Raw genomic sequence first — 25,645 nt, 5'->3', positions numbered from 1 at the left:
AATTATTTCTGAGCGCATTTGACGCATTTTCAATTGCTCTAAGTCTGGATTCTATCGAGAATTTTGCGATTTTTTTAATTAATATTTTCCTTCGACCTTTTAAAGGCCGCACGATCTATAATAGTAATAATAATGTAGACTATCAAGTTCGGGCAAAAAAAGAAGTCTTGAACCTTAGCGCAAGTTTGTTCAGCGTGGGAAGATTGATTAACAGTTGATCTTAGGTCAAATTTTAAAAACCGGCTCATTTTTTCCATCATGAGAAGTTTGCTGTTGGGTTCCATAAAGAGCGGACTTTCTTCTGGTACCGAACATAGCTAATGAATGGATGCCCGCTACGACGGATAGTTCGTAAAAGTTTGTTTCAATTTGAATATACCAGCTTGAATATAGGGATAAACGTGTCATAATATTATTATTATTATTTGACCACTCTTTACGGATGGTCATTTGTTGTGTATGGTGAAACCTCTTTCTTTTTCCCATGAAGCTGTGCGACATCAAATTTCTGCCGATACCGAAAAATTGTGGAATCAGCCCAAAGAGTTTGTTCGGTAGAGTTACGGTAACAATTCTATGGTCGAACGAGATGTAGGGACGAATCTAGCAAATATTTAATTTCAAATGGTAGTTTAGTGCGACCATCGTCGAAATCTACAGCGCTAGAGGGCAGCATTCTTTAAGCTGAAGACGCCATTTTTGAACCCAGCAAGTGCCTTTCAAATAGTGCGTTGAGTTATACAATCCTTTGCGTACACATTACACCTAGACTTGCCTTACCAATTTTTAGGTACTGTTGGGATACGTATAAAAAAGCCGAACATTCTGTTTTTTGCCACCTAAAACAATGATCCTTGAAGTTTGTCTCAAAATCTAATCGAAACAACAGCTGAAGTTGGTACATATATTACTTGACCATTAGCAAAAAACAATGAAAAAGGAAAACACTAATCAAAAATGGTGATTACTTTATTGAAAAAAAAAGGAATAAATAAATATACGTGGTGCTTTGAAAGTTGAGGTCAATTCTTGAAACTGTGATAGAATTCTAGTAACGAAGTATTTTTCCTAGTTTGGTCTTGTATTGAAGTTATCACAAACACTGTTCAATTTATAAAAGCAAACAATAACAAAAAAAAATACGAGTGCGTGAAATACATATTATTGGGCGATAAATGCTGCCCCACTTAAGAAAGTGTATGCTATAGAGAAGTGGCTGTTCTTTCTTCTAAAATATGTACACATTTCGAGACATAATTAGCCCAAAATAATGGCTAACACTAAGGTTAATAACTGAAAATATTTAGCTTTAAAATAAAGCTACCTAAGCATTTTCTATATATATATATATATATATATATAAATATGTGCTTACCATTGAAGTAGAGGTACGCAATATTTACATGCCAAAAAGGTGTGCTAATAATATTTATTATTACTGTCGAATGTGTTTATTATTTCACAAGCACAACCCTACTGTTTAGATATCGCAGCGTATAAGGTAGGCACTATCGCCACCTATGCTTACATTGATATAATCTGCCAAAAACACTCAGAGATATTCTGGCGCATAGCTTCTTATCGATCATTTCTTGGGCATACGCAGTATACGTTTCCATCTTAGTGGTGTATTTTGATCACACTACAAAGATATTGTCTTTCACAAAAGTCACTGCAGTAAGATCTGGCGATCACGGAGGGTCCTTTCCTACCTTTTGTCGGCCTATCCAGCTGTAAACCTACTTTCTGCCAGGCATATGTGCCTTCAGCAGTTAGACAGGCCAGACAAACCAAAAAATATAACGATACCTATTTATTTAACTAAAATGTTAGAACGTGTAACCCTTACAGGAGTGTCACCTTTTTAACATACCTATTGTACTTCGTGTTTATCGTTTTTACTGCATCCTTTATTTTCAAGATTGCCTTCAGTTACTTCGTAATCAATGGACGAAAAAATGAGGTATACATTATTGAATCATGTTAATATGCCAGTAGCTGGGAGGTTTGTTACTCGGTCTTGCATATACCATCCGCCCATATGCCCATCCATCCACTAAAACACTGAAGGCAGCACAAATTAGCCTAGTGTTGAGCAACATCTATTCCACCGCTCTCCCAGTAGCCCTGGTGAAGGAGATATCTAAACTCTAGACAAGAAACGCTGACACAAAATGTTTCTGACTTCAGCAAGTGCTCACAGGAAAATGATCCTGATGCTCATTCACTTTATTTAACTGCATCCGGAGTACAAATTCAAAGACGAGACTTTTAAGAAGCTTTCGAGAAAAGATGGTTTTTCTTTATCGGAGTTTACAAGTACTTAATCGGCAACGCGGATTAAGGAATTATAAAAAACAACGCCGACGCCGACGCCGGCACCGTCCAGAAGGTGGCTACAATAGCCACTCGGAGCATAAAAATTTTTCACAGTAAAACTTAAGATAGGCAGTAGAACTTTTGCCTCTATCTGTCAAGGCAAAGCAGCAAAAGTTTGAAATTCCGAGGCCAGCAGGACCAGCTAGAAGTACGCGCACGCAGGCCACACGAGTTGGACAACGGTATGTTTCATCAACAGGTACATTTTTTAGAGCAGCGTGCGAGACGCAACGGAACAAAGAAGATGGGCTCAATGAAACTAAGAAACAAGCACAAAGGACACTGCGCGATGCCGAAGGACACCTCTCACGATCTCATAAGCTAGGCAATAATTCTGACTCCAACAGAATGGGGGAAATCCTTGCATACGTGAAAAACAGGCAGATTAGCCGACTACGCGGCCGTTACAGATATTTTCACTTTTGTGCGGCTAAAATTTGAAAATCTATAGCTCTGGTTATATTACGTTTCAACTGGCATCGATCTCCTGATTTTCACAGAGATCTGACCTCAAGCTTGCGGATCTTCATAGTATGAAGTGTGCTTGTGACGTAATCCCCTAGATAACGATGTACAGTAATTCCGTAGGCATACTAAAACAATGTTTTATTGCATAATAAAAGCGTTAGGTGACTTCCTGAAAGCGACATAACTCGCGTGTTGGTTTATATTTATGCTTTACGCGTCAACTTCCAATCATCATTAAAAATGACGTTAAGAGACGCTGCGCTTGCTAAGTTAGCTCGGACAGGTATGCCTAAAAATCTTCTAGTCTTCCTTAGGAACTTATTGCGGATGCGTGAAGTAACCATCGAATCATAGCTTTTGATCCCTTCGAAAAACCGTAGACGCTTCTCTGTGCTAATTGGCGAGGTATCACTGCGGATTTGCTTCGTTTTAGTAAACGTTATTCAGTATGTATTTTTTTTACTGCGTCATATGAATCTCTATGCTTCAATAAGGAACAGACTGATCACGGTGACGCGCCACTATTTATCAAAAAACATAACGCTTGGCTTAAAGAAGACAGACGTGCATCAATGATTTACTTGCGATCACGAATTGAAAATGGGCGCTGTTGAGCTGTAATTTTATTGGGCAGATGCAGTGACCAACTTCGCCTGGAAAAAGAGTAAGACATATCGTGACTTACCTAATTCACTGATTCTAGCATATTATCTACCAGCCACTCATGTATCGTGTCTACGAATAAGGCTACCACTGCCGATGGAGCCTTTGTCTATCAGCGCACTCGATCAGTGAATTATAGATGCAGAACATACCATACTATTTAAGTATCACGCTTATGGTTTTGAGCACATTTTATCGTTTTAGGTATTATTATAGATACAGTCTATCATAAACAATAACTATTAACTTGAACTTTTCAAGTGCCTAATCTAAATTCTTAAGATACTCTTATTCCGCCTTCGTAATGCCTACCAAAACATAACTTGAGGTACTTTTGCTTGAGGTACCTTTAATATAAGATTCTAAAAATACCCACAGTTTGACGTACTGGGATCATATCGGAGTAGGCGATTTCTCATAGGACCATTGCAGCTTCCCTGCAGGTATGTGAAGCTGCAATGAAGGTGATATACTTTACTTAAAGCATCCATAGTGATGTCTATATTTAAGCTTACATGCATAAGAAAAATGCAACATACATAGTTCGGACCAGTAGTTGACGGAAACGTTGTATGCTTACTACCCAAAAGGCTCATTGTTGACTGCTTTTCCAGCCTTTTAAAAAAGCCAATTACTTGCAAGACTGTAACCAGCATAGCTTATCGATTAGAATATAATTGACACTAAGCAACCTTGCGTCTTATCGACTTCTCTTTCGAAATCAAAGAAACCTACCTAGAAGAAGTGATTTAGATAAACTATAGAAAGCACTTGATACTATGTCATCATGACACCCATAAGAGGATACGATATCTGCAACTGACGAATTTAACGGCCCCCTTGGCGATCCGAACTCGCTGTGCTGCAAAAACTGAGTTTACGACGTTTAGGTAGAACCGTGTTCTATCTAAACGTGTGACATAGAGCCAATATCCAGAGCTGCCCACACTAATCCAACGTCGTTTAATTTGACGTCAATCTCAACCTTCGACGCGGTGTTAGTTCCGATAGATGACCTGGCGCCCGACGGGTAGTTGACTTGGAAGTACCTGCGAGCTCCGCAGTAGTAACACGACGTTAGCGCCGTCCACGAGCCGATCGTTTTCGTCATCTTAGCATATAACAGCATAAATCAAAGCGTCATATGAGGTCGGTTGGAAGTAACTAATGAAATCTTCGAAGAACTATGCTTTTGCTCTCAGACATTCGAAAAGCTTCTCAAGAAGGCCGTTCCCGTCAAGGGAACAGGTTTCGCTCAATTTTTATTTTAATACATGCCAGTTACTCGCCCCGGAGACGACCTCCAGGGCGTATCACACCTAAGCAACGGCGAGTAAATACTGTTGCATCCGCCGCAAGATTTGCCCCTGGGGCCATCGCTAGTCCGTTGCAGAAGATTCTAATCACTTGGTCTACTATCCAAGCTGAAGACACCTGCCCTTTCAGTTTGTTAGAAACTACAAAAAAAACGGCAAACCGGAATCCAGTCTCTCGTCTTTTGCAATTCCACGATTGCCGCTGAAATAAGGCAAACCAGCCCAGCCGTGTAGTCGGCCCGCAGGGCCGAATGCCCGCTTGTTTAGCGTTTATATAGTCGTCGACGTATATATTCAACCTATATTACAGTAATCGATTCATTCTAATATATATACAAACCGTAGAATTTATCCTTTGGGTATCATGATCATGCGCCCATAAGCATACCTGGAAAAACTTGTATTCTACCTAGGTAATTCGTAAAGAAGAGTAGTCGTTTAGTAGAAGACTGGACGAGATGGTAACTTTATGAAATGTTCATCTGTCAGCAACCATTTCCCATCTGAAAAACTCCTTAAGCTAAACGTAAAGTATTTTCAAAACAAGAAACGATAGGAGGATGCAGCTGTTTCGCTATGCTCTGCTCCGTGACCATAACTGTGCTACGCCAAGGACTTAATTACTGGGGATTATTGTCACCAAGCAGAGAGTAAGAATGTTGTAACAATTACCGAAGTGTCGATTTAAATAGGAATAAGAGACTTAGTGTAAAGATACACACGAAGACGTACCAAGTGTACGTCTTCGTGTGTATTTATAAATATAGGCAATCACGCTCTTATTTATATTATATAGTTATATGGGACTGGATGCTGCTGTGTTTATCTTGAACATCAGTTATGCGTGTCATTTTTTGGGCGTTAGTTATTCCTCATGAAGTTGGAGATGACCAGATGTAGTTACGATTATAAGTAATCATTAATTTTTTTTTATCGACATAAAGGTTTTCATACCTGCTCCTAATAAATAGGCCCCATAATTACATAGTGGGCACTTCAATCGATGACGTCATCAAAATTTGTACTCTACCGTGACGGTTACAACAATGCAGTTATAAATGCAGTCAATCTAAGCGTAAATGGACGTTTTCGGCTAGAAGCTGATCAACTCGATTTCGCTTAGAGGAAGAAGTCTACGGAGTAACCTATTCTTCGTTACCTGTCGCGCATGTGTGTTGTCTTCCGCAGCGATACACACGTAACACCTGCTTATTCATCCTGTCACTCAGTTCTGCTGGCATTTTTATTTTCACCCAGTATAATCACGTGGTGACTTGTTGCTTAAGCAGGTGACCGAGCTTTCTCGACCTACAAGCAGCTTTCGTATGTTAACTGGTTGAATGCCTCAAACCTGTGCTCTTCGTTTTACCTAGCTATAGACAAACTAGTAGATTCAGTGGCCCTCACTCAGCAAACCTACCCGCCGTCCTCTCTCACATGCGCTTCGGCCGGTGAGTGTAGTTTGAGCAGCAGCAGTAGCAGCAGAGGGTCTGAGCCCGGCAGAAACCGACGGACCGATCGACCGACGGACCAAAGCAGCAGTTAGTTAGCGAACGAATTAGAAACCTCGGTGGTAGTCTACCCAGGCCACATGAGCACGGCCTTCCAGCTCGAACAGCCGCAGTCCACTAGCTTATTCGATCTACAGCAGTATTGGCGGTAGCAGCAGTACTAGCAGTAATAAACCAAGGAAACAGATCGCGTGCGTCGTGCACGTTTACCCTAGCCGACCTGATAACAACCAGAGTAATTTTTTTTGTCGTACGTAGCAAATCAGATAATTGAACTACTGATCGTGCTGAACGAACGATTGTGGTGCCAGACAAGTCATGCTGCAAACAATAACTAGTGGAAAAAGGTGAAGCTACGAAGTAAACGAGAGTAGGTACCAAATTTCTTCATTGAAGAAGCATAAAAGGACTCGTGTCCGTGTTGCATCGTTAGTGAGCATTGTAACAAGCGCTGAGAAAGTCGAGTCAAGTTCTTCTTGATTGGAAATCCTTACATTATAGACTATGTAAATACGTGTGGCTTCCGTGGTGGATGGAACCTTGACACATAGGTGAGTCAGAAAAATAGTTCAGCCTTATTTGTCACTTCGTAGATATATGTGTAATAGTTGACTGTATTTTAATTTCAACAATGTCACTGCCTTGCTTCAATATTACTTCAGTCTGCTATTATCAGAAGCGTCGTCGCGTCTCTCTGCGCTACTGCCTCATTTGTAGATAGACAATGTAACTAGCGGTAGAACGGCGCTTCGTATACTACTAGAGTCAACGCCATTGCATTTATTGCTAACTGGATATAAATGATGAATAAACGAAGAATATATACATATATAAAGAGAAAGTATGTCTGTAGTATAGAAGCGGTAATAGCGGCAAAAAGTTTGGTTCTAACGATACGAGCGGCTGAACGGTAACGTTAAGTTTTAGTAATGCATCTATGTTGGATGGGGCCAGTTCTCCGCGGGTGCTATCAAACGATATTCAACATGTATAAACGTATGAGGCTATGGTATGACGAAGCCACGCTTAAGAACAAAACTACAGCGCAGTGGATTAATAAACAACACCTCAAACTTTATACACAGCTCCATATGAATCCGTCTGGTTTGTTACAAAAGATATTCGAACACGGCGCTGCAGTCCATATATTGTACAGTCAGCTATGATGGCCAAGCGGCATCAAATCCACAAGCTGGACAGGTATTTTTTTTATTTGCCTGAAAGAACCTACTCTTCTTTTGATGTCCATTCCATTGTAAGCGGACGGACGGGTTTGTTAGATTCGTTCAAGTTGAAACTTTTGATGGCTGACCGAGAGGCTGAATGATGTTGAGTGCGTCAGGCCAATGTCGTTTTGATAGCCGTTCATAAAGCAGTGAGTTGGTGCTGCACTGCGGAGGGTCGAGTACACACAGGCTTCCGTAGTCATTAATGGGCATGTTTTAATAATGTCAAGAATACGGCCGCGTTACCGTCATTGTGCGTATAATATAGAGTTAGTTGCTTTTCTTAGTGGATTTGTCCTCGATCAACTTAAAAAGCGGTGAATGTTTGAAAATGGCTATGCAAAAAGGCAGTTGGGTTACTCACGAATTGATTCGGGTCTTGTAGAAGTGAACGATCGGTACTTTTTGCTGCAACCATATTCACATATTGGTATATACTATAAGGTTCCGAATCTGGAAAATATAGGGCTAAAGCTATTGTTCGTTGGCATTTTCGATAGAAGCCGCGTCTCGAGCATGTCAGTAAGGTCGTGCGTTTTGCGAGCAGAGCGTCCTGTCACACCCCACGTCCATACGCGTTCCAGGCGTTTGAAGCACTATTGGTTCTCATCGAAATGTTGCTTATCCTCTTAACCAGCGTCTTTATATAATGTATCAAACAAATGTATAAATAAAAAAGTTTATCTGCATGTGTTCGAACTGTTGCAATAGCTGAAGTACCTGAAGGTAGACTACACGTTTCTTACCAAGATGGTACCGGGAAGTATTCCTCGGTTAGTGCACAATTGGCTGTTTGCGAACATGAGCGTGTTCTGGAATAAGCACCTATTCTTGCCGGAGAGCCTAGCTTTGAACCCGTTGAATTACGATGTATAGAGCGTTATTGAACGAAGGCCCAATAGATTTTGGCATGACAGGGTCGACCTGCTTAGTCGTACTGTCAAAAAGGGCACTCGCAAAAATGAAAACAGGACTCTTAATAAGGCCTGTGAACGGTTTAATTAAAGCTGTAATCACGATGGGTGATAATTACATTGAACAGGCAGAAGTTAAATTATCCGCGTCTTTTTATGTATATGCAGTTCTAATAACGATTTTCAAATTACGTTTTTATAAAAATTCAGTTTAGATACCCTATCCTGTACTCATAAGCTATGCAAAGCACGAGGATTTACGGTTTGTGATTATGCGACCATACAGTTTGGAACTGAGTGAGTCGTTTATGAGAGTTTACTATCGAAATGGGAAATCAACTAAGCTGACGCTCCTCAAGTGTCTTATGTTTCTTATAAACCGAAACTTGGTCTCAATAAAAGGCGGCAACTTGCCACACCGCTCGGGAAACAATCAATCTGCCCTGAGGCTAGCTGACTTCTCTGTGCGGTGGTCATTTTATGCAGTGACCACTTCCGCTCTGTGATTTAACTCTTTTCGATTTTCGCTTATAGGGCTATACGAAGACCAATCAATGTGTATGGAACGGTGACGAGCACAATTCACGATCTAAAATATTGAAGTACTTGAAAAGTATTTTGTGAGGTATACTACTAAACTACACAGCACCGTTGGTCAGGTCGATATGAGACAGATAAAGTTATGCAAGATGTGCCTGGGCGAACGTTTGGCTGATACCGTCCTTTATTCAGGCAAACGAAAGTTTCTAGGCGAGGTTAAAATAGAACTAAGGATCCGCATAAAAGCTCCTTTAGCTGTATAACGCTTCCTTGCAATTCTGTAAAACAGTCGTTGACGAGCAAATTTTGGCGACCCGTAGATTTAATTCTATAGCGATACACAGCGAAATATACATTACCACAACCTGTTCTGTGGATTTTTGATAAAAGATATGTGGCGTCAACACTGGAGTGTTGTACTACCGTTTTAGATGTTTTGTATTTGTTTGAAAAATAATAGTGCAGTAGCGCATGCGCAAATATCACCATAGCTAATAGATTTATTGTTAAGATTTCTCAAATATTCAACGGTATTTATCTAGTTAGAATTGTTACACTGTCCACGTCATGGAAGATACAAGTATGATAGTGAGCGAGATGTTCGTGAGTTCTGAAGCTTTGAATGTACTACCTACTTCAATTGCACCTTGCTACTTAAAGCTGGTCACGTACTTCAAGGTCGGGCTATCTATATCGAACGTGTTAGTAGCAGCAGAGCGGTCTTCGCGGCGGAACTTCATGGCCGCCGACTTACTTCAATAATGCAAACAGAGGGTAAAAGTCAAAGGTCTTCGTGCTATATGACTTAGGCATAAAAAAGATTCTTCATCTTCAGCTAGTGCTCAAATTCCTAATAAGAACTAAGTGAAAACCCAGTGGTATTTCGGAGAATTTCGCTGTAGTTCAGATATTCAAATTGAATATCTATATCGGTAATGGCTTACATACATACGTCGTTGCTCTGTATGTCTCATATATATATATATAAATAAGCTTGATTTTTGTGCAAGTTACGTAGGTTCCAAGTTAGATTCGGCACCTGAACGCTAGGCACATGTTTGTTCTATTACTACTTAGGACCAGTTTTAGAAAATACAAGGCGGCTTATGGCAATCTGTGCACGTAAATGCAACGTAGTTGAAATGCACGCATTCTTCGTTGTCGCCTTGTTTAACGAAATAGTAGTTTGGCTGGGCAACAGTTACCTTAGCTTCTCAGCGTCTTCGAGTGAATTAACAACTCAAATTGTCAACAATGTTACCATTAAGCAAGAACAATTGTACGCGTTATGCGGCTCTACTTACTCGTATCCGGTTCTAGTCGTGACTTGAAGTCACATAATAGAGAAAATGTCGACAGCTACAAGATATATCGCAACTTGGCGTTTAATCCCGATAGATTCCCGTCTGCTATGTATGGAAGACAGCGAACTTGTTTACATATTTCGTGAGGCCCGAGACGGTCTTGGTCCCAATTCAGTTTCCTGACGGTGGTCTTCCTGACGGTGTATTTTGATGTGTCGATCAGGCATGAACGAAGGCTTCCTTGAACGCGAGTCACTGTTACCATAAACAGTTTTATCGACCGGCCAATTTATGAAATGATGCTTCCTTTACCGATGTTGCGAACTTTATTACTTTCCCTAAATCGACTACTTCGACCAGAATCCGGTTAATGACAGGGCTAAAGGCATCGGTATTGGCGTCATTAACACCCAATGTAAGGTGATTTGAAAGTAATGTCATTATACGAACCGGGACCTGTTGATCCGAGAAAATTTGTGTAGAATTGAGATGACGCACGTTCAGAAAAGCACGACTTCGTTCATAGAACCACCGCGCGCCACTTCATTGCAAAGCGTAATGTCAAATGACGTAAAACAGTTAGTTCGTATTTGGGAATCTTGTTTCTGATTCTGTTCGTTTCCCGCGCAGGTCTTACGACGAAGCAGTACTAACAGTGAATGGGTTTACAACAGAAAAGCCGGTTACGCATATTTCGATGCGCGGGTAGCAAACGTACGATAAGATCCACCCATACTTGTCCGCCCAGGCCCAGAATCACATCATAGGCATTAGGGTCTCGTTTAAGAGAAACCTACGATAGTTAATGGCAAAGCGCAAACCATACGATCGGTACGGTAGTTAGTAGTGGTACGGTAGTTGCATATGTATGCTGCATACTAAGTAACCAAATTGCCAGTTTGCTTTCAAAGTAGTAATGTTTCGAGCCTTACCCTTAACCGGGGATCCAATAGCTCTTAATGATTGTACGTAAATAGACGTCATCTATGTACCGCTCTTCGACTCGTTAGAATAGTGTCTCGTTGACGTTTCTTGCGATTTGCAGTAAAATATCTTGCGTATGCTGGTTTGAAGACTGCGAACTTTTTTTCGAACGTGCAACTTCTAACAGCAGGAACCGATTCGGCCTGGCAGAAGTGAATATAGCGGTCAGAAGTTAGTAGAAAAAACAGACGTATTCTATTACAAACACAAACAGCTATACCCCCTACTTCGAAAGGTGCACGCTTCAGACGAATAAGCTGTGCAGGCACGTTCTGTATAGCTTATGTGGATATAAACGAGTGCAGGACATTTCGAAATATGATATTTGCGTTTCGGTAAATCTCGCTATTATAACCGTAAAAGGTTCTACTTAAGCAGACGTCGTCTTCCCTGACGGAGAAGCACACACGACCTCTATTCCTCCAAATCACTGTAATCACCAGACCACGAGCAAGCACACGGAATATGTTTTTACACTTCTTAAACTAGAGAATGCAAATGTGCTCTGCTTTCGTCAGTTATTTCTATTTCGTAAACCTTAATTAGGCTAGGAACGGAGCATTGTATCGTCGGGTGCAAAACAAGTAGGTACATCGAAATGATAAAGTATCACCCTTAAGAAGCTACAAATAATAACGCTAACAAGATTTTCATAGATCTGCATCACTTACAGTATGCTTTTACTATCAGCCGAATGATTGCTTTTGTGATAAAACTCAGTTTCTGTAACAAACGCTGCGGTTGCCTTTGACATTTTGCTAATGAGCGTTCTCGTCGGCAATCGATCGACCAGGCAATTTCCTGATGATACAGATAGGCTTTCTCCTTAACGATATACATCTGCTTAGCAAAGACGTAATAACAGCGGGCTCGTTTGTTTAGCTTTGGAACAACGTGAGACACTGTCTTTCAGACTCAGCTTCTCATTGTCACACTAGTATATAGCCCGAGTCGAATTGTTATAGGAACACAGACAACCCATTTAAAGACAACGATCAAGTTTTTTTCTAGATTTATATATATTTTTAGATTAGCTCAATCATGCAATTCATTCACCTCTACCTACTCACTGAAAAATACTACTGGCTATTTTTGAGGATCTCTTTGTAAGTTTAAATTGCACCAAATCAAATATCTTACTGCGTTTGCCCATAGTCATATTACAAAACACTACTTGCACGTTACTGTTAGGATACCTTCGCGTCAATCTACACAAAATGCTGGCCCCGTTTTTGAAAGCTTGATAATGCTGATTGTATGATTTTTACACTCGGTACTTACTCACGTTTTAGAGTTTAATGTCTAAACAAGGCTAATTTTGGTCAAACAAGGGTAGGTACGTGTTGGTATGAAGCTCTTCTCGTGCATCGTCTACGGCCTGACAACAGCAGGGCAAATCGTTACCAGTTTCATTCAAAAAATCGATGGAATACAAAGCTTCGCCCGCATCACATACATTTCAATATTTTAATATAGGCTCTGCGGTAGTGCCGTCCTTCAGTTTCTTGTATGATACATTTGTTTATCTATTGAATAATATCGAGTTATTTTGTAAAAGCAAAGTAGCCAGGTTTAACAAAGGCGCTGCTTTCTCTTTTTGACATTTCGTTGATTTCCATAATAATAATAATCGGTCATACTGTTAATAAAACTAAGATAAAAAGCCCATCTGAGCTTAAGTTCGAATAAAGGTATATACCCGGCTGGTGTATATTACGGCAGAACACATTTTAATGATTTCTAATAAATAATACATACGTGCTCCGCTGTTCCCTAATTTCGCAGATGGACTTGACGTTGACTTTGTCTAACTGACTGAACAAGAACACAGGATTGTCGCGTAGGAAGGAGGCTTCTTACACAGCCCCTGCAGCCGTCAGAGAACACTGCTATGGCGTGCTGCAGAGCTGTACCCACCGCCAAGAACTGCCACTTCCCTGCCGAAAAGAGGGAGATGATGGCACGTCGAACTGCTTATTCCAACAGTCCCAGGTATGAATCGATTACGCAAAAGTATAAAAGGTGTCCCAAGGTCCAAATATAAACCTGAACCTGCACAAGAATTGATGGATAGATAATTACACTATACATGTGTATCGTGTCGAAATCAACACCAACAGAGATGTTCTTGTTTGTTGATGGCCTGAGAGAGTAGACTGGCCTGTTTTGCAGAATGGTATTATTTTATATCAACACGTTCTTTGGAACGGTAAGAAATTTCGGCTTTCATAGATGTTATCGCATAAAAGAAGAAGTTTCATTACACACGTTCTACCGATTACGCATAGGATACACAGGTGATCGTGGTGACACAGTTGCAAGAAGCTTAGCTTCGTTTTTGTTGTATTTTTGGTTTGGCTGGACACGTTTATAAATTACGTGTAAAAAACAGAGTATCGATCTTATTTCTACCACGGGCACAGTCAGCACACTATTTGAGCTTAATATTCGTTCTATACTCACCTATCCTTTACTGATACTGCGTTCTGATCCCTAGACATAGTTGCGCCCTACGAGTTGTTGTTGAAATAAAAAAAAAAAAGTGTTGAAGCTAGCTATCTATCATACCCAATTGTGGGATCGTTGAAGCGTATCTATAAGAGAACACACCAAAAATTTAAAGGCTAACTTTGCATAGCATTTCTCGATTCTTGCTCTAAAATCCTAATAGTGGCTTCCCGTTAGCAACGGGTTTCCCAGTCAGATGACGGATTAGCAACAGATGCTACATTTGGATTTGTAAGAGACTGTTTATCTTGCACACTATACATATATATTTTTACCATATATTCCTGCGTTTCACCCTTCTAACGATTTCCGTTAGAACTCGCCTGAATGTTCCTCGTCACCTACTATTCCTGGAAATAGCAACAGATTAGGACCAAGGTATACTCTATGACATGTCCATTTCGAACCAACTGAAATAACAGTTATAGAGGCAAATCAATGTGTCTGTTTTACCGGCGTATTTACCACATGCGTATCTAAGAACGTACGGTTCTTCGGTCTGAGGTTTGTTTGATTTCGGCATGCTAGTTTAAAGGAAAAGCCATATTTCGATTGTGTATATCCATTGATTCCTTTATCTCGACTGTTTCCGATGGCGCCTGTCAGCATGCGCTTCCTGCTTATTTCACTAGTTCCTTTGCGTAAGTTTGTAAGGCCGGCATGATTTATATTCAGCCACCCATCAGTTCAGTATATCAATATTAAGCATAAAACTCACTCATTCTATATTGTGACGCGCCAGTATCTACAGCGCACTACATCAGAATGAAGACACGTTTGTGATAACTGGTACCGGAACAAAACCAACTCTTTCGAAAAAAACAAGATCATAAAATTGTCTTTAGCCTTGTGTTTAGAATATTAACGAATATCAGTTATGGTCCGATGTTGTTGCGGGTTGAAAATTAAGAACTCGTTTGGCTACCGAGAACCTTTTTGGATCCTTTCTGTTTGAGGTTTTCAACAACCAAGTTACCTCGTATTCAGTCAAAAATTTCATGAGCCTCTAAACAACGTTGAGCATTGTTACTGTTGAAAAAGTAGGGCAGGTTCTTTTTGATGACTGGTTTAGGCCCCTAAGTATAGCTGTGATCGAAAGCAATTAATAAATGCGTCCAGCAAAGATGTTCTTTTCGGCCTATGAAAAACAGATTTGTTTGGTTCAAAGAGAGAAACTATATCCACGGATGTATACTGAGTGAAACCAAAGATGGTTAACTGCGCGCTTTGACACAGTCAGTTGATTTCAAAAGACTTTACAACGAGCTGCAAAGAGACTGACTAGCTCGATTAGCTCAGCCCTTTTCTAGCTGTGATATTAGTCAGCGAAGAAATCAGTGTGAGCGAGCAGATCGTGAAGCAAGGAAATGAAAAATATGGCTAAAAAAGTGTTTTTTATCAGCAATATTCCGATGCTAGTAAGCAAATCGATAACAAACAATTGTTACAGGTGATGCTATCCACATAATCCCAATACGTTTGCATTGTGCTCGAAGTTTTCTCTAACCTAAAGTCTAGCTGACCGATTTTGTAAGCGAAGGAGGCTTGCAAACGAAGCGAAGCGGTCACTGTCTCAAAACAAGATATGGACATCGGAAATGCTAATCTGGGCAACGATAAAGTAGGATTCAAGTTATGCTTGCCTTAGTCGCTTGTTCTCTCTAAAGGTTACGTGCTTTGAAAGGGCACGTTACGTCAAGCGTCGGTGCTGTTCGAAAGCGCGATTTGAGGGTTCAGAGAATTAGATATTTTATATTGTCCGGTCCGAAAATAAGATACTACATTCTTTGAGTATATCTTATGCTTTGAAAGAATTCTCACAATTTTCCAAAGGTTACCTTACGAAGCCTCCATAACCGAAACCTTTTTGATTTTGCACGTTATAGTTGTCATTCTGAACGAGCTGCGCACTTTGGGTTAGGAGAGTTCGACTGGGCAGCTGTCTTCGTGCAAATGGCCCCGGTACGACGCTGTGCAAAAAAGATCAAAAGCAGTCAAGAACCAGGTACTCATAAGAAGTTCACTGGAAAGCCCGGTAATTGGTTTTCCAGCGAAACTTACCTAGGAAATCCATTAAGTGGCCACAAGATGTCGAGGGAAAAAACTTTGTTCTTGCCCCTAGGGGAACTCCTCGAAAATGTATAACACTGCAACCATGCGCATCACTTATGGCATTTGTGGACTCAGCATAACCCCAGCATCCAGCGCAAGGATAATCATCACCAAGGAGTCTTCAAGTATCTAATGGGCTGGTTGTCCGTTAACGCGTTTGTTGTTCAGTAGGGTCTCATCTGCGTCGGTTTTAGCTGCATTAGCACGAGTCTGTTGATTTGCATACCCGTAGATTAAAGCGCTAGCCGTCTGAAGCTCGTTTCTGTTGTCCCATTGCTCAGGACAGTGGCAGTTATCCAGCATGGAAGATCTGTCTGACGGAATGCTTAACAGCGATACCGGATGTAAAACTCGAAGCATAGGGGGCTCAGTTGCAAGCCTTACATTCAAGTCGTCCAGATCTTCAAAGCTAACTGATTGAATTCGTTGTAGTTTTTTTCATTCGGCCCTGTACTTGTTCCTAAACCTCTCGCCCTAAAAAGGCCTCCGAAGAAGCCTTGCAAATGTTATTGTTACTTTTGATTTTAGAACGCCACCTTCATAAAGCTGTCACGCTTCTTATCTTGGTTTTTCATTCTATGTGGTACGCCCGAAAAACCTAGGCAATGGTGTTCTCAACATTGCCGGTTGACCTATTCAAGATAAGCAAAATTCGCTAAAAGCGGGCGGCGTATGCGTAGGTAGGCAAGCCACTGAACCTAACGCAGAGCTCTATTGTACGCCCACCTAAAACCAACCCTAACTGTATACGTACACGACAGCGAACTCGTTGTAGGTGGCTACCATAGGTGGCGTTCATAAACTAGGTGATGAGAAGCCACCGGATATCTAGAACCGATATACAGTGATGCTGCTATCGTGGATATTACCGCGCTGTATAGTGCGTCGTGAGTAGAACGTACAGTGGGTCTTTTCAGCAAAAACATTTCGTTCCAGCAAATTCGATGTGTGATGGTGATATAGGCTCTTCATCACTCTGACGACTTTGACAGGGCCCCTATCCCACCACGGAGAAACGCAACAGAAGCAAAAATAGATTTCTAATTACATAAATAGTATCGCCTGCCTTCGGAACACGCTGGGTATCGCTCAACTAGCTTAACATGCAAGGCAGTATATTAATTCGGTCTAGAAATGCAAGAGAAGGGCGGTCACAGGGTAACCTAATTTCAATTTGTTCAGTGAATTTTTGACAAAAAATAGGAGAGCTACTTATAGAGTGAACTCTACGTTTCGTGCTATTATAAATAGAAGTTTTCCAAAATATAAGAGCATACGCTAAAATAGTATCCTGGTGAAATTTATGTGGAAAAAGTAATTCCAAAAAATAAAAATAACAATAGAGCATAGCATGTCCTTATGAAGCGAACTTCTGGTAGATAGAACCAGCTAGAAGTCTGGTCTGTGGATATCGCGTAGGACACCGTCCCGTTTCCAAAAAATCGAACCTTCTATCTGTATCTCTACCTTTAGGCACATTAGACGTATATAGTGATAGCACGAGATATTTTCATGTTTCCATAGAAATAATTTAAATGAAGCTAACAACCATCGTGTTTCCAGCCGAAATCTACATCAACAATGTCTTTCGAGTAGACATTTTGGCCTCGGCATAGCGTGGACGAATATGGAACAATAGGCGGTATAACGCTGTTCACTTGAAACCAGATAATCTCCAGTTTGAGCTTCGTTCGGTATATATCGAATAGTGCGTTTCTGTGCTTGGAAATTCGTTGATAAATGCTAAATAATATATATATTTTTTTAAACTTATATCGACAGCTTTGTCTAGTCCTAAATTTTGTATTTCTATTGTATAATATGTAACATTACGCTGAGAGAAAATTTAGCTATAACGCCTGTAAACCTAATTCGAGCGACACAAAGCGCTTCTAAGAATTGGCTTATTATAAAATGTTTTTTAAAATCCCACTGATAACGTAGTACAAAGGGGAAACTGGGACATGAAACCTGCAAACGAGCATTATCTGGAGTTATACTAATCATGATCGTTTTGAAATATTAACATATACTGAGCTTCAAATACCGACCAGCAGGGTTTATCTATACCACAGCGGCCCATACCGTGTAATACGGGTTTTTCTAGATTGCGCTAAAAAATCTTACGATATTGAACAGTTTGACAAAGACGCTACATTTGTTCTGGCGGTGTTCAATGCCATAAAATTTATAGGACTGATGCGATGGTCCTTAAGCATCTGAGGTCGACTAATGAAGTACCAAACAAGCCATGAAAAACTTCCAGTTACTAGGACCCTTTCTTGGGTACATCACTTATTATAATATACTCGGCTAATTTTATTGTATTCGTATTTGTATTTCGTCGAATTTAATAGAACTGGGCACAATTACTCATTTACTATTGGACAGAGCTCAGCTAACGAACGCCTTGATTGCAGTGGAATACATCAGGTCTCTACGACGACACGAGACGAATAGTATTTAAGCGTATGATGAGAGCCTAACTCCAACGAGGATCTATTATAATGTTTTTTCGGCTATTTGCAAGCCAGGTAGACAAACATCTCGCTATTCAGGATAGGATAGAGATGATCGCATCGTCGATGAATGGATTTTAGTTCATCCGTACCTATCTCTTCGTATAACAGAACGAAATAATCGTCGGGAATAAATGGCACCTCCATGGCGATACGTACGGGATCAAAGCTGGCAATTTTACCGACATTTACAAGCGACCTTGGAAAAAGTCGCTTGTAAATGTCGGTAAAGAAGGCGCTCACATGTGGAATACCCAAACGTAAATCAGGTCACTTCAAACTATACTACATAATTAGTTGGTTAACCCTTCATTTTTCTATGTCTACCGTTTCAGACAAGCCGCTAATTATTCAAGATTTCTTATGTTTCAATCAGTGTCAGTATACATCCAGGCCCCAGTCGTCCTCTGTGGTCCACCAGCCATCCTCGACGGAGTCGAAACTAGACAAAATCTTGCAAAAATCTTCTGTCATTGGAGAATGACATACACTTTGTATACTTAGATAGGTCATGTTTGTGCGTCATCTTTCTCGATATGGAGGCATTTTTCTTTAGCGGAAATAGTAGATTTTTTTTTCCCGATAAGACAGAAACACGATTGATAACAAAATTTCTTGCGAATAGCCAGTGGGCTGAAGGGTGGAATTCAGTTCCCCACGCTCAACGCCGCATGAGGTCGCATCTGCCCTGCATAGGTCGAATGAAGTACTGTTGTGAGTTGTTTGCTCCTTGCGCCTATTACAGGCATCTGTGTGTAATTAATAGCTGATGGCTTGCCGTTATCGTTGCTGAAGAATAAAGGATTGTATCGTTTATTCTGCTAGACTACAATTTCTCCGTTGTTATCTACGTGCGACACATTCACCTCGCGTGATTTCGTTTGCACCTTTAAGTTCGCATTTTCTTATTTAATCCAGTGAACCCGGCATACCCGGACGCATTCTACATACATACATCCATCCATCGATAAACGCACAGATGATGGATTAGTTTCCTAATTATGTCACATATTTTTGTGTTTTTCTGCTTAGCCAGCTGAAGCAGATGCTCAAACAGTTTCATGTGAGTTTTTCTCGAAAAAGCTGTTGTTTTCGAGTGACTGACACGGAACGCCTTAGTCTCGTTAAGACTCAAAGTATCAAGCAACTCAGAAGATCGATTGTAAATACTGCCTGTTACTCGTACACAAACTAAACATCGTAACTCAATTGCCACGTTGTAAAACATCATCTGCGAGGGTTTTTTAAAATTGTTCTTCAATTATCTGCTCAGTTGCAGCTGCAGCTCGTCGTCCTCATCGTCGGGTGACAACGACGGGGCTCGAGGAGGTAGCCAGGACGTTACTTTCACATTAGCCGTATGCCAAAACAGCACCAGCCCCATCGGTCAGGATGGAAATCAGATGCCGATACCGCCGCTAAACGACGGTGTTAGTTACAGTTTTAGATTCAGCGATCTCAATGTCATCAAAACCATCGGTGAGCTTCCAAAGGATAAATAATAAGATATTTTTCTTATATAATTGTACCTGTCTTGTAGCATACGTCGTTGGCGGGATTCGAACCAATAACGCCTGGCTTCAATCGCCAGGAACTGAAACGTAAAAAGCATGTCAGCTATCCTTATTTACTACGATGTTATTAGTCTGCTGCACATTGGCAGTGCGTTTCCACTAAATAACGGTTAGAAAGGTAGCCTAAGAAAAGCTAGATTATTGTGACATTTTATAAAAAAATGTTTTTGTCAAAATGTGGTATTAACTAAATATTTCGAGTTCTACATCCAGTATCGCCGTTAAGCATGGCTTGAGGCGGCTAAACGCCAATGCGCCTACTTTCGTACCTGGACCCCTTCATCCGCCTAGAAGTTTACTAGGAGGATATGCTACCAAGACACCGTCATTAGAACAAAATATACTAGCATTCATATGTAAATCAATTAGCGAATGCCAGCTCCAATTTTCTCCACAATGCTTCGCCCTCTCAGCACAGTATACGGGCACCTATGAAATTTCGGGCCGAACTTGCACGGTATTATAGACCTTACTTAAAAACTAGCATGGATTTCTCATTCAGAACATGCTCAACAAGTATATATATGCATATGGTTAGTACCTACATTCGATTACAGTCTACCGTCTGCCTAAAACGTCAACTGCGTGAAAAATTATTGCAGGAATCATGCACTAATTAATGGACGATTTGTCCTGCTAAAGTAGCTGTTCTTCACACGTTGCATATAGATCCCAGACAATCCCGTAACACACTTTAAAGAAAAACGTATTATAGCCATCTATGCAACCTAGGACAAATTTTTCTCGATGGCAGCCGGAAAAAGACTTATCGTTTTGGAAACTACCATAGTTAATCTTCATGCGCATATCAACTGCCGATTTTAAGGCTAGGATTTCGGGCTTCAATGGCTCTTTTCCAAACAGTTTGCGCGACCTAACAATATTACTTGGGTTAAAAATATTTCGTGTGTGGCATACCATAAAATAAAGGTTCTATCCTCCAGAGGTTGTAGTAGTAGTTCCCGGTACGTATTTTACTTTGCATCCTATTCTTTTTCTTTCAGCTAAGATCAGCTACGATAACAGCCAGCTTCACTATGGTTTATGGGTACAAAGTGATACTTATTCACAATGAGACTCAAACCTGTTCGCAATGTAAATAAAAATAGTTCAAGTTGTTACGCTTCATGATTCTTGGTCACTGGAATCAAAGTTGAAAGATCTTTGCGGACAACGCGCGTCCTGAGCGTCATCCTCTTCGCTTCCTCCGTCCATTAAGACCGCTTTCGGACTAAAGTTTTCCGCTGATGGATTTATGAATCTGCACTGCCGTCACCTATTTTTTTTGCCCCATTTAACAATGAGACATAAACAGGACTACAGAACGATGCGATACACGAATAGGCGTTGTTATTCAATTGATTTTTGTCAGTATGTTCTGACTACGTAAGTTTATGTACTAGCCGACCTCGGTAGATCATGTGAGATTGCAGGGGTCCAAAAAAATGGTCCAGATCACCGCTCGTTGTATTGCTCACTATTAACGCTTGACTTACGTACGTAGATGAAGTTTTGTCTTAGGACACAGCAGCATAGAGAATCATGGGTTTGAGAGACAATGTACAAAAAGGCGGAGCAGTATATTTAGAAAGCGTTTTCATTAATAAGAAAGCGTCAACATATAATAACATTAAGGTCACTGTACTGACTTGTCCGGTAGAAGCCGTGTTCAAAGGTCAATTTAAAACAATTCATTGTTTTGCTGGTAAGAAGAAGAGCGCACGATCTGAATAGGTGAGGGCATATATATATATATTCGGCATATATTCGTAAAGTCAGACATCTAAAGATTTATACAATATCAATTTCTCTTGTTAATATTATTTAACGCCACAAACACCTTCTGTAGGACTTACGTGGAAGCACGTGTAGCACGTGCCCTATTCCAATCGAAATCTGCCGTCCCTAGCTGTATAGTGCTGCTAATTCGAAGATGTTTTATTTTATTAATATTCATTTTGTGGGTATTCGAAGGATTAAGACCAGCGACACTTAGCTTGCCTGTTAGATTCGAAAATAGGCAAACGAAAGCTCTTCGTGCAGGCTTAAACATATGTATACAATATTTGTTTATGAGTGATCCTATTTTAGTCAGACAAGGTACTGTGGCCATCCACGTCTCTGTTGCTTTCTTTTGGTAGGATACCGAGTTTTAGGTTTAGCTATTGTTTAGATGATTTCGCTTGAGTTTAATTCGGCACCTGATTCGAGCTTATCTGTTAAACTCAGATTCGTGTTAGGGGAGTTCAGGGAAGCAGACTTGAAGGAAACGACGCGCGAACCTCACAAAGCGCTAACTCGACTACAGAATTACATTTGTTTGCTACATCTAACTGTTCGTGAATGGTTACCTTAAATATTTGTCTAAACATGGACCAGCTGCTGGTGTTAGTTAGTTCAAGAAGTCTGCTGAGGCCCACAATATCTTTTCGGCGTTCGTCGGCAAGAATGATGATTTATTTTCCTAATTTCTTTAACCACAGCGTTGCGATTTACGAAAAAAAAGTGTATAGTATCCGTTCGAATATACAGAGAGGATATTTGTGGCACTGAAACCTGTTAAAGAATTTTTACGCTGGGAAGCTGACTAGGGAAGCAGCCTTAAGATTTGTCGCGGATATAAAGGGTCGGTCGGTTATACCATATTGTCTTTCCGAGGGCACGTCAGAGCCGCGTCAGTGGCTCTTCCTCTGTCGTGTGTTTTTCTCTCTCTCGCTCTCTAAGAGATCCGACGAGCTAGGTCAAATTTGTCAAAAGCTAGGTAAAAGAAAAGTTAGGTAGCCTATCCAAACCTTATCGATTTTATGAGTTAATATTAAAATGAACGTTTCTGTAAAACCGGACTACGGGTGTTAACACAGTGCATCAGTCCATGTATCAGCATAGCCATTGTTAAGTGTCAACCCTTCTTTTCCATTAAACAATAATAAAACGTTACTAGTTATATTTACTGAAGCTATCGCAGCTGGTAAAGTTAAGTGTACCGTTGGATCATCAGCAGCTGCGCGTCTAAATTTCCTTTGGTAGAGCTATTCTTTGTTATTAAGTATCGCCCCAGTCTAATATTATTATTTGTTTATGTGTGCAACCGTCACGTTCTATTTCCCATGTAGCATATGAATTTACTACACGTTATACGTCATCATTGGACACATCATTTAACTAGCTCGAATAATTGAAGGCTTTCAACTTGTTGAAATTTGACTACTTGAGTTATCATTTCGTACTACTGATTAGGCCTTCAGTATTCTTCCTATGTGGCCTTAGTAAAAACTTCGTTATAACGGAAATGGCGTTCCTGCCCGAAACCGGATTGCCAGCGACCTTGTGGAACGTCTTTGATTGGAAAGGGTGGCTGGCTAGCGTGTATGTTTGGCAGCGTCAACGGTCGTGAGACGAATAGTAGATTTCAATAAGTTTTCCAGACAAGCACACAACGTTTCATCCCATGCTAAAGGGAACATGTTTCTTCTAGTCATAAATGAAATACCGGCAAAAAATTGTTAGCTCTTCTATCGCCAGAGCGTGAACATTTGTTAGACACTTCCAGACTCGAAGATGAATGAACTGAGCAAAAGCCCTTGCCTTGTAGTGACGGCGAAGATTAGCGGGACCGCCATCGCCAACAAAGAAACCTGGCCCTTGAAGGTCTCACAACAACCTTCCTCGATACTTAACTATAAACGTGGCCCTGGCGTATCTATGATCTAAGACCGATAACTGTATTTGGACCAAGTGATGTACAGATCGCAAAATTAAATATCCCCCGAAAGATATTTTATGGGTGGTATCGATCGGTACAATAGGCAACAACATCAGAAATTCAAGGCCGACTAACAGATTCCTTTTGACTAATTTCAGCTGGGATTAAAGACGATTCCAGAGATACGGTCAGCAACACTAAACAGATAATCTTAGAATCTAGAGAAAAATAAACCATTTTTCCCTAGAAATAAACGCACTCGTGTAAAGTGGTCAGAGACGGGTACATGGATGTACATAAACACTTAATGCTTAACGATGTATAGAGCTCTTTTTAGATCTTTTTTATTATCATTGTCTCGCTAATTAACCACACGGCATATCACAACAGCTCTACGAAAGGTGGAGTTTTGTGGGAGGAGGAATCGCTGATCTCTCTCCCTCTCTCTTTATATATATATATGCCACAGGCGTTGTTTGTATGGTGTTTTATAGAGGCATCGATGTCCCCAAATTGGGCTTATTTTTTATGTGTATCTTAAACATTTACAAAGAATAAATGCAATCGACAAAGCCTTTGTTATCACGACTACGCAGAGCGATGACCGTTTGGCGTCTAAAGAGCGGGGGCAAAATTTTTTTTAGTTCGTTGAGAGTTCACATTGACCGTTACTTTTCAAGTACCAAAGGCGGTTAGGTTTCAATGCAAATTTTTTACTGGCCATAGGTCGACGCGAAACATTTCATATTATTTGTTCCCTTGTAAAAAGCGAGCTAATGCTATTTAGAGCTCTACATACCGTGAACACGAATTACGTTTGCTATAATACGCTTATGTAGTAATGTATGTATTCAAACTTTACTTTATTACCACCATTATTTGTTAGTCCGTTATCTATATATATCCCTAAAATTGTTCAGAACCCGCACACCTAACTTTGATTAAACGCTGTGAATTTTTTTTCGTGTGGGGATGAGAGTCTCTATTGTCTGAGGAGAGGTTGGAAATAGAAGTTCAAACGCTCGCGATACGTTGAGTTAGTTAGTACTTATCCGGCAATTCGAGTTACAACCCAAAGTTACATATAATTGACATGGTGAACTAATATGCTTAGAGTGGCCCATGGCTACGTACGTGCTGGCATCAAGTAAACCCGGAGACTGTAGGAGCTCGCAGCACTATAATCTGCCAAAATGTCGCCTGATCAATTGTTCGAACTAGGTCCTTTGTGGGATTGCCACGTCTGGCCGGATCGGACTGTATGCTAACAATCGCTGCCGCTTTTGGAGTCGATATAATGATATGTATAATAACGTTAACGTGGCCCTACCATTGGTTCGTAACTGAATGAGAAGTAAGCGAGATTAGTAACAATAAACGAATGGCCGTTTTCATCGTCTTCACCCCTTCATGTGCTTCCCCACTCGGGCATCAGCTCCAGATTATCTATCAAGCCCCTCCGGCGCGTCCGAGAGAGTACGTAATTCTGGCGGCCTCTCGAAGCTTGCTTTGCAACGAGGCTCCTGCGCAGGCTCTCAACACCTCTGTCATTATTCCCGAGTACACTAGATTACGGCGCCGAGACGTCTAGACGTGACTAGTCCACCGTTCCTTGCCAAGGGCGGACATGTGGCTAGCTTCGACGCAACTCAAGATTGCCATTAGTGCGACACACGAACGTTAAAAGACTTAAAGCAGTTGCAGAGCACGCACAGATAATGCCGCTCTTGCTGCCAAGTTTACTACGAATGATCTTGCACGTGTGGAGTTCTCTCAAGCTCGCTTTCCGATAGCTTGTTGAAAGTATGGGTGATTATACTGAAGCTGAGTCTCTAGGTTGACACATTCGTACATCTGTTTTGAAATTTATAGAATCGAATTTAATTATAAAGTTTATGCGTGGATCAAAACTAACATGCTACAA

The 25,645-nt window shown here is 40.7% G+C and overlaps 1 protein-coding gene and 1 long non-coding RNA gene across 5 annotated transcripts in view; one reads left to right on the top strand and one right to left on the bottom strand.

Moving 5' to 3' along the window:
• Positions 1-1,416: 1,416 nt before the first annotated feature.
• LOC147758364 (uncharacterized) lies at positions 1,417-6,158 on the bottom strand. Its single transcript, XR_015329310.1, has 3 exons — positions 5,986-6,158; positions 3,887-3,963; positions 1,417-3,500 (listed from the first exon to the last, which is right to left on the bottom strand). It is a non-coding gene; the product is annotated as an uncharacterized LOC147758364 (long non-coding RNA).
• Positions 6,159-6,304: 146 nt separating this feature from the next.
• Positions 6,305-25,645, top strand: part of Pka-C3 (Protein kinase, cAMP-dependent, catalytic subunit 3) — a 54,830-nt gene continuing 35,489 nt past the window's right edge. For 3 of the 4 annotated variants that reach the window (XM_022789073.2, XM_022789074.2, XM_022789075.2), the window contains exons 1-3: positions 6,305-6,888; positions 13,091-13,297; positions 19,718-19,923. In XM_022789073.2, coding sequence (XP_022644808.1) covers positions 13,197-13,297; positions 19,718-19,923 — 307 coding nt within the window. In that variant the 5' untranslated portion in view covers positions 6,305-6,888; positions 13,091-13,196. The remainder of the gene's footprint in view (positions 6,889-13,090; positions 13,298-19,717; positions 19,924-25,645) is intronic. The other variant, XM_086976855.1, reaches the window with a different exon arrangement.

The sequence above is a fragment of the Varroa destructor genome, unplaced genomic scaffold, assembly GCF_002443255.2.
Source record: "Varroa destructor unplaced genomic scaffold, Vdes_3.0 BEIS01000001.1, whole genome shotgun sequence".
Taxonomy (NCBI): Eukaryota; Metazoa; Arthropoda; class Arachnida; order Mesostigmata; family Varroidae; genus Varroa; species Varroa destructor.
The sequence above is the reverse complement of the archived record's forward strand: the minus strand, read 5'-3'. Positions and strand labels throughout refer to the sequence as shown.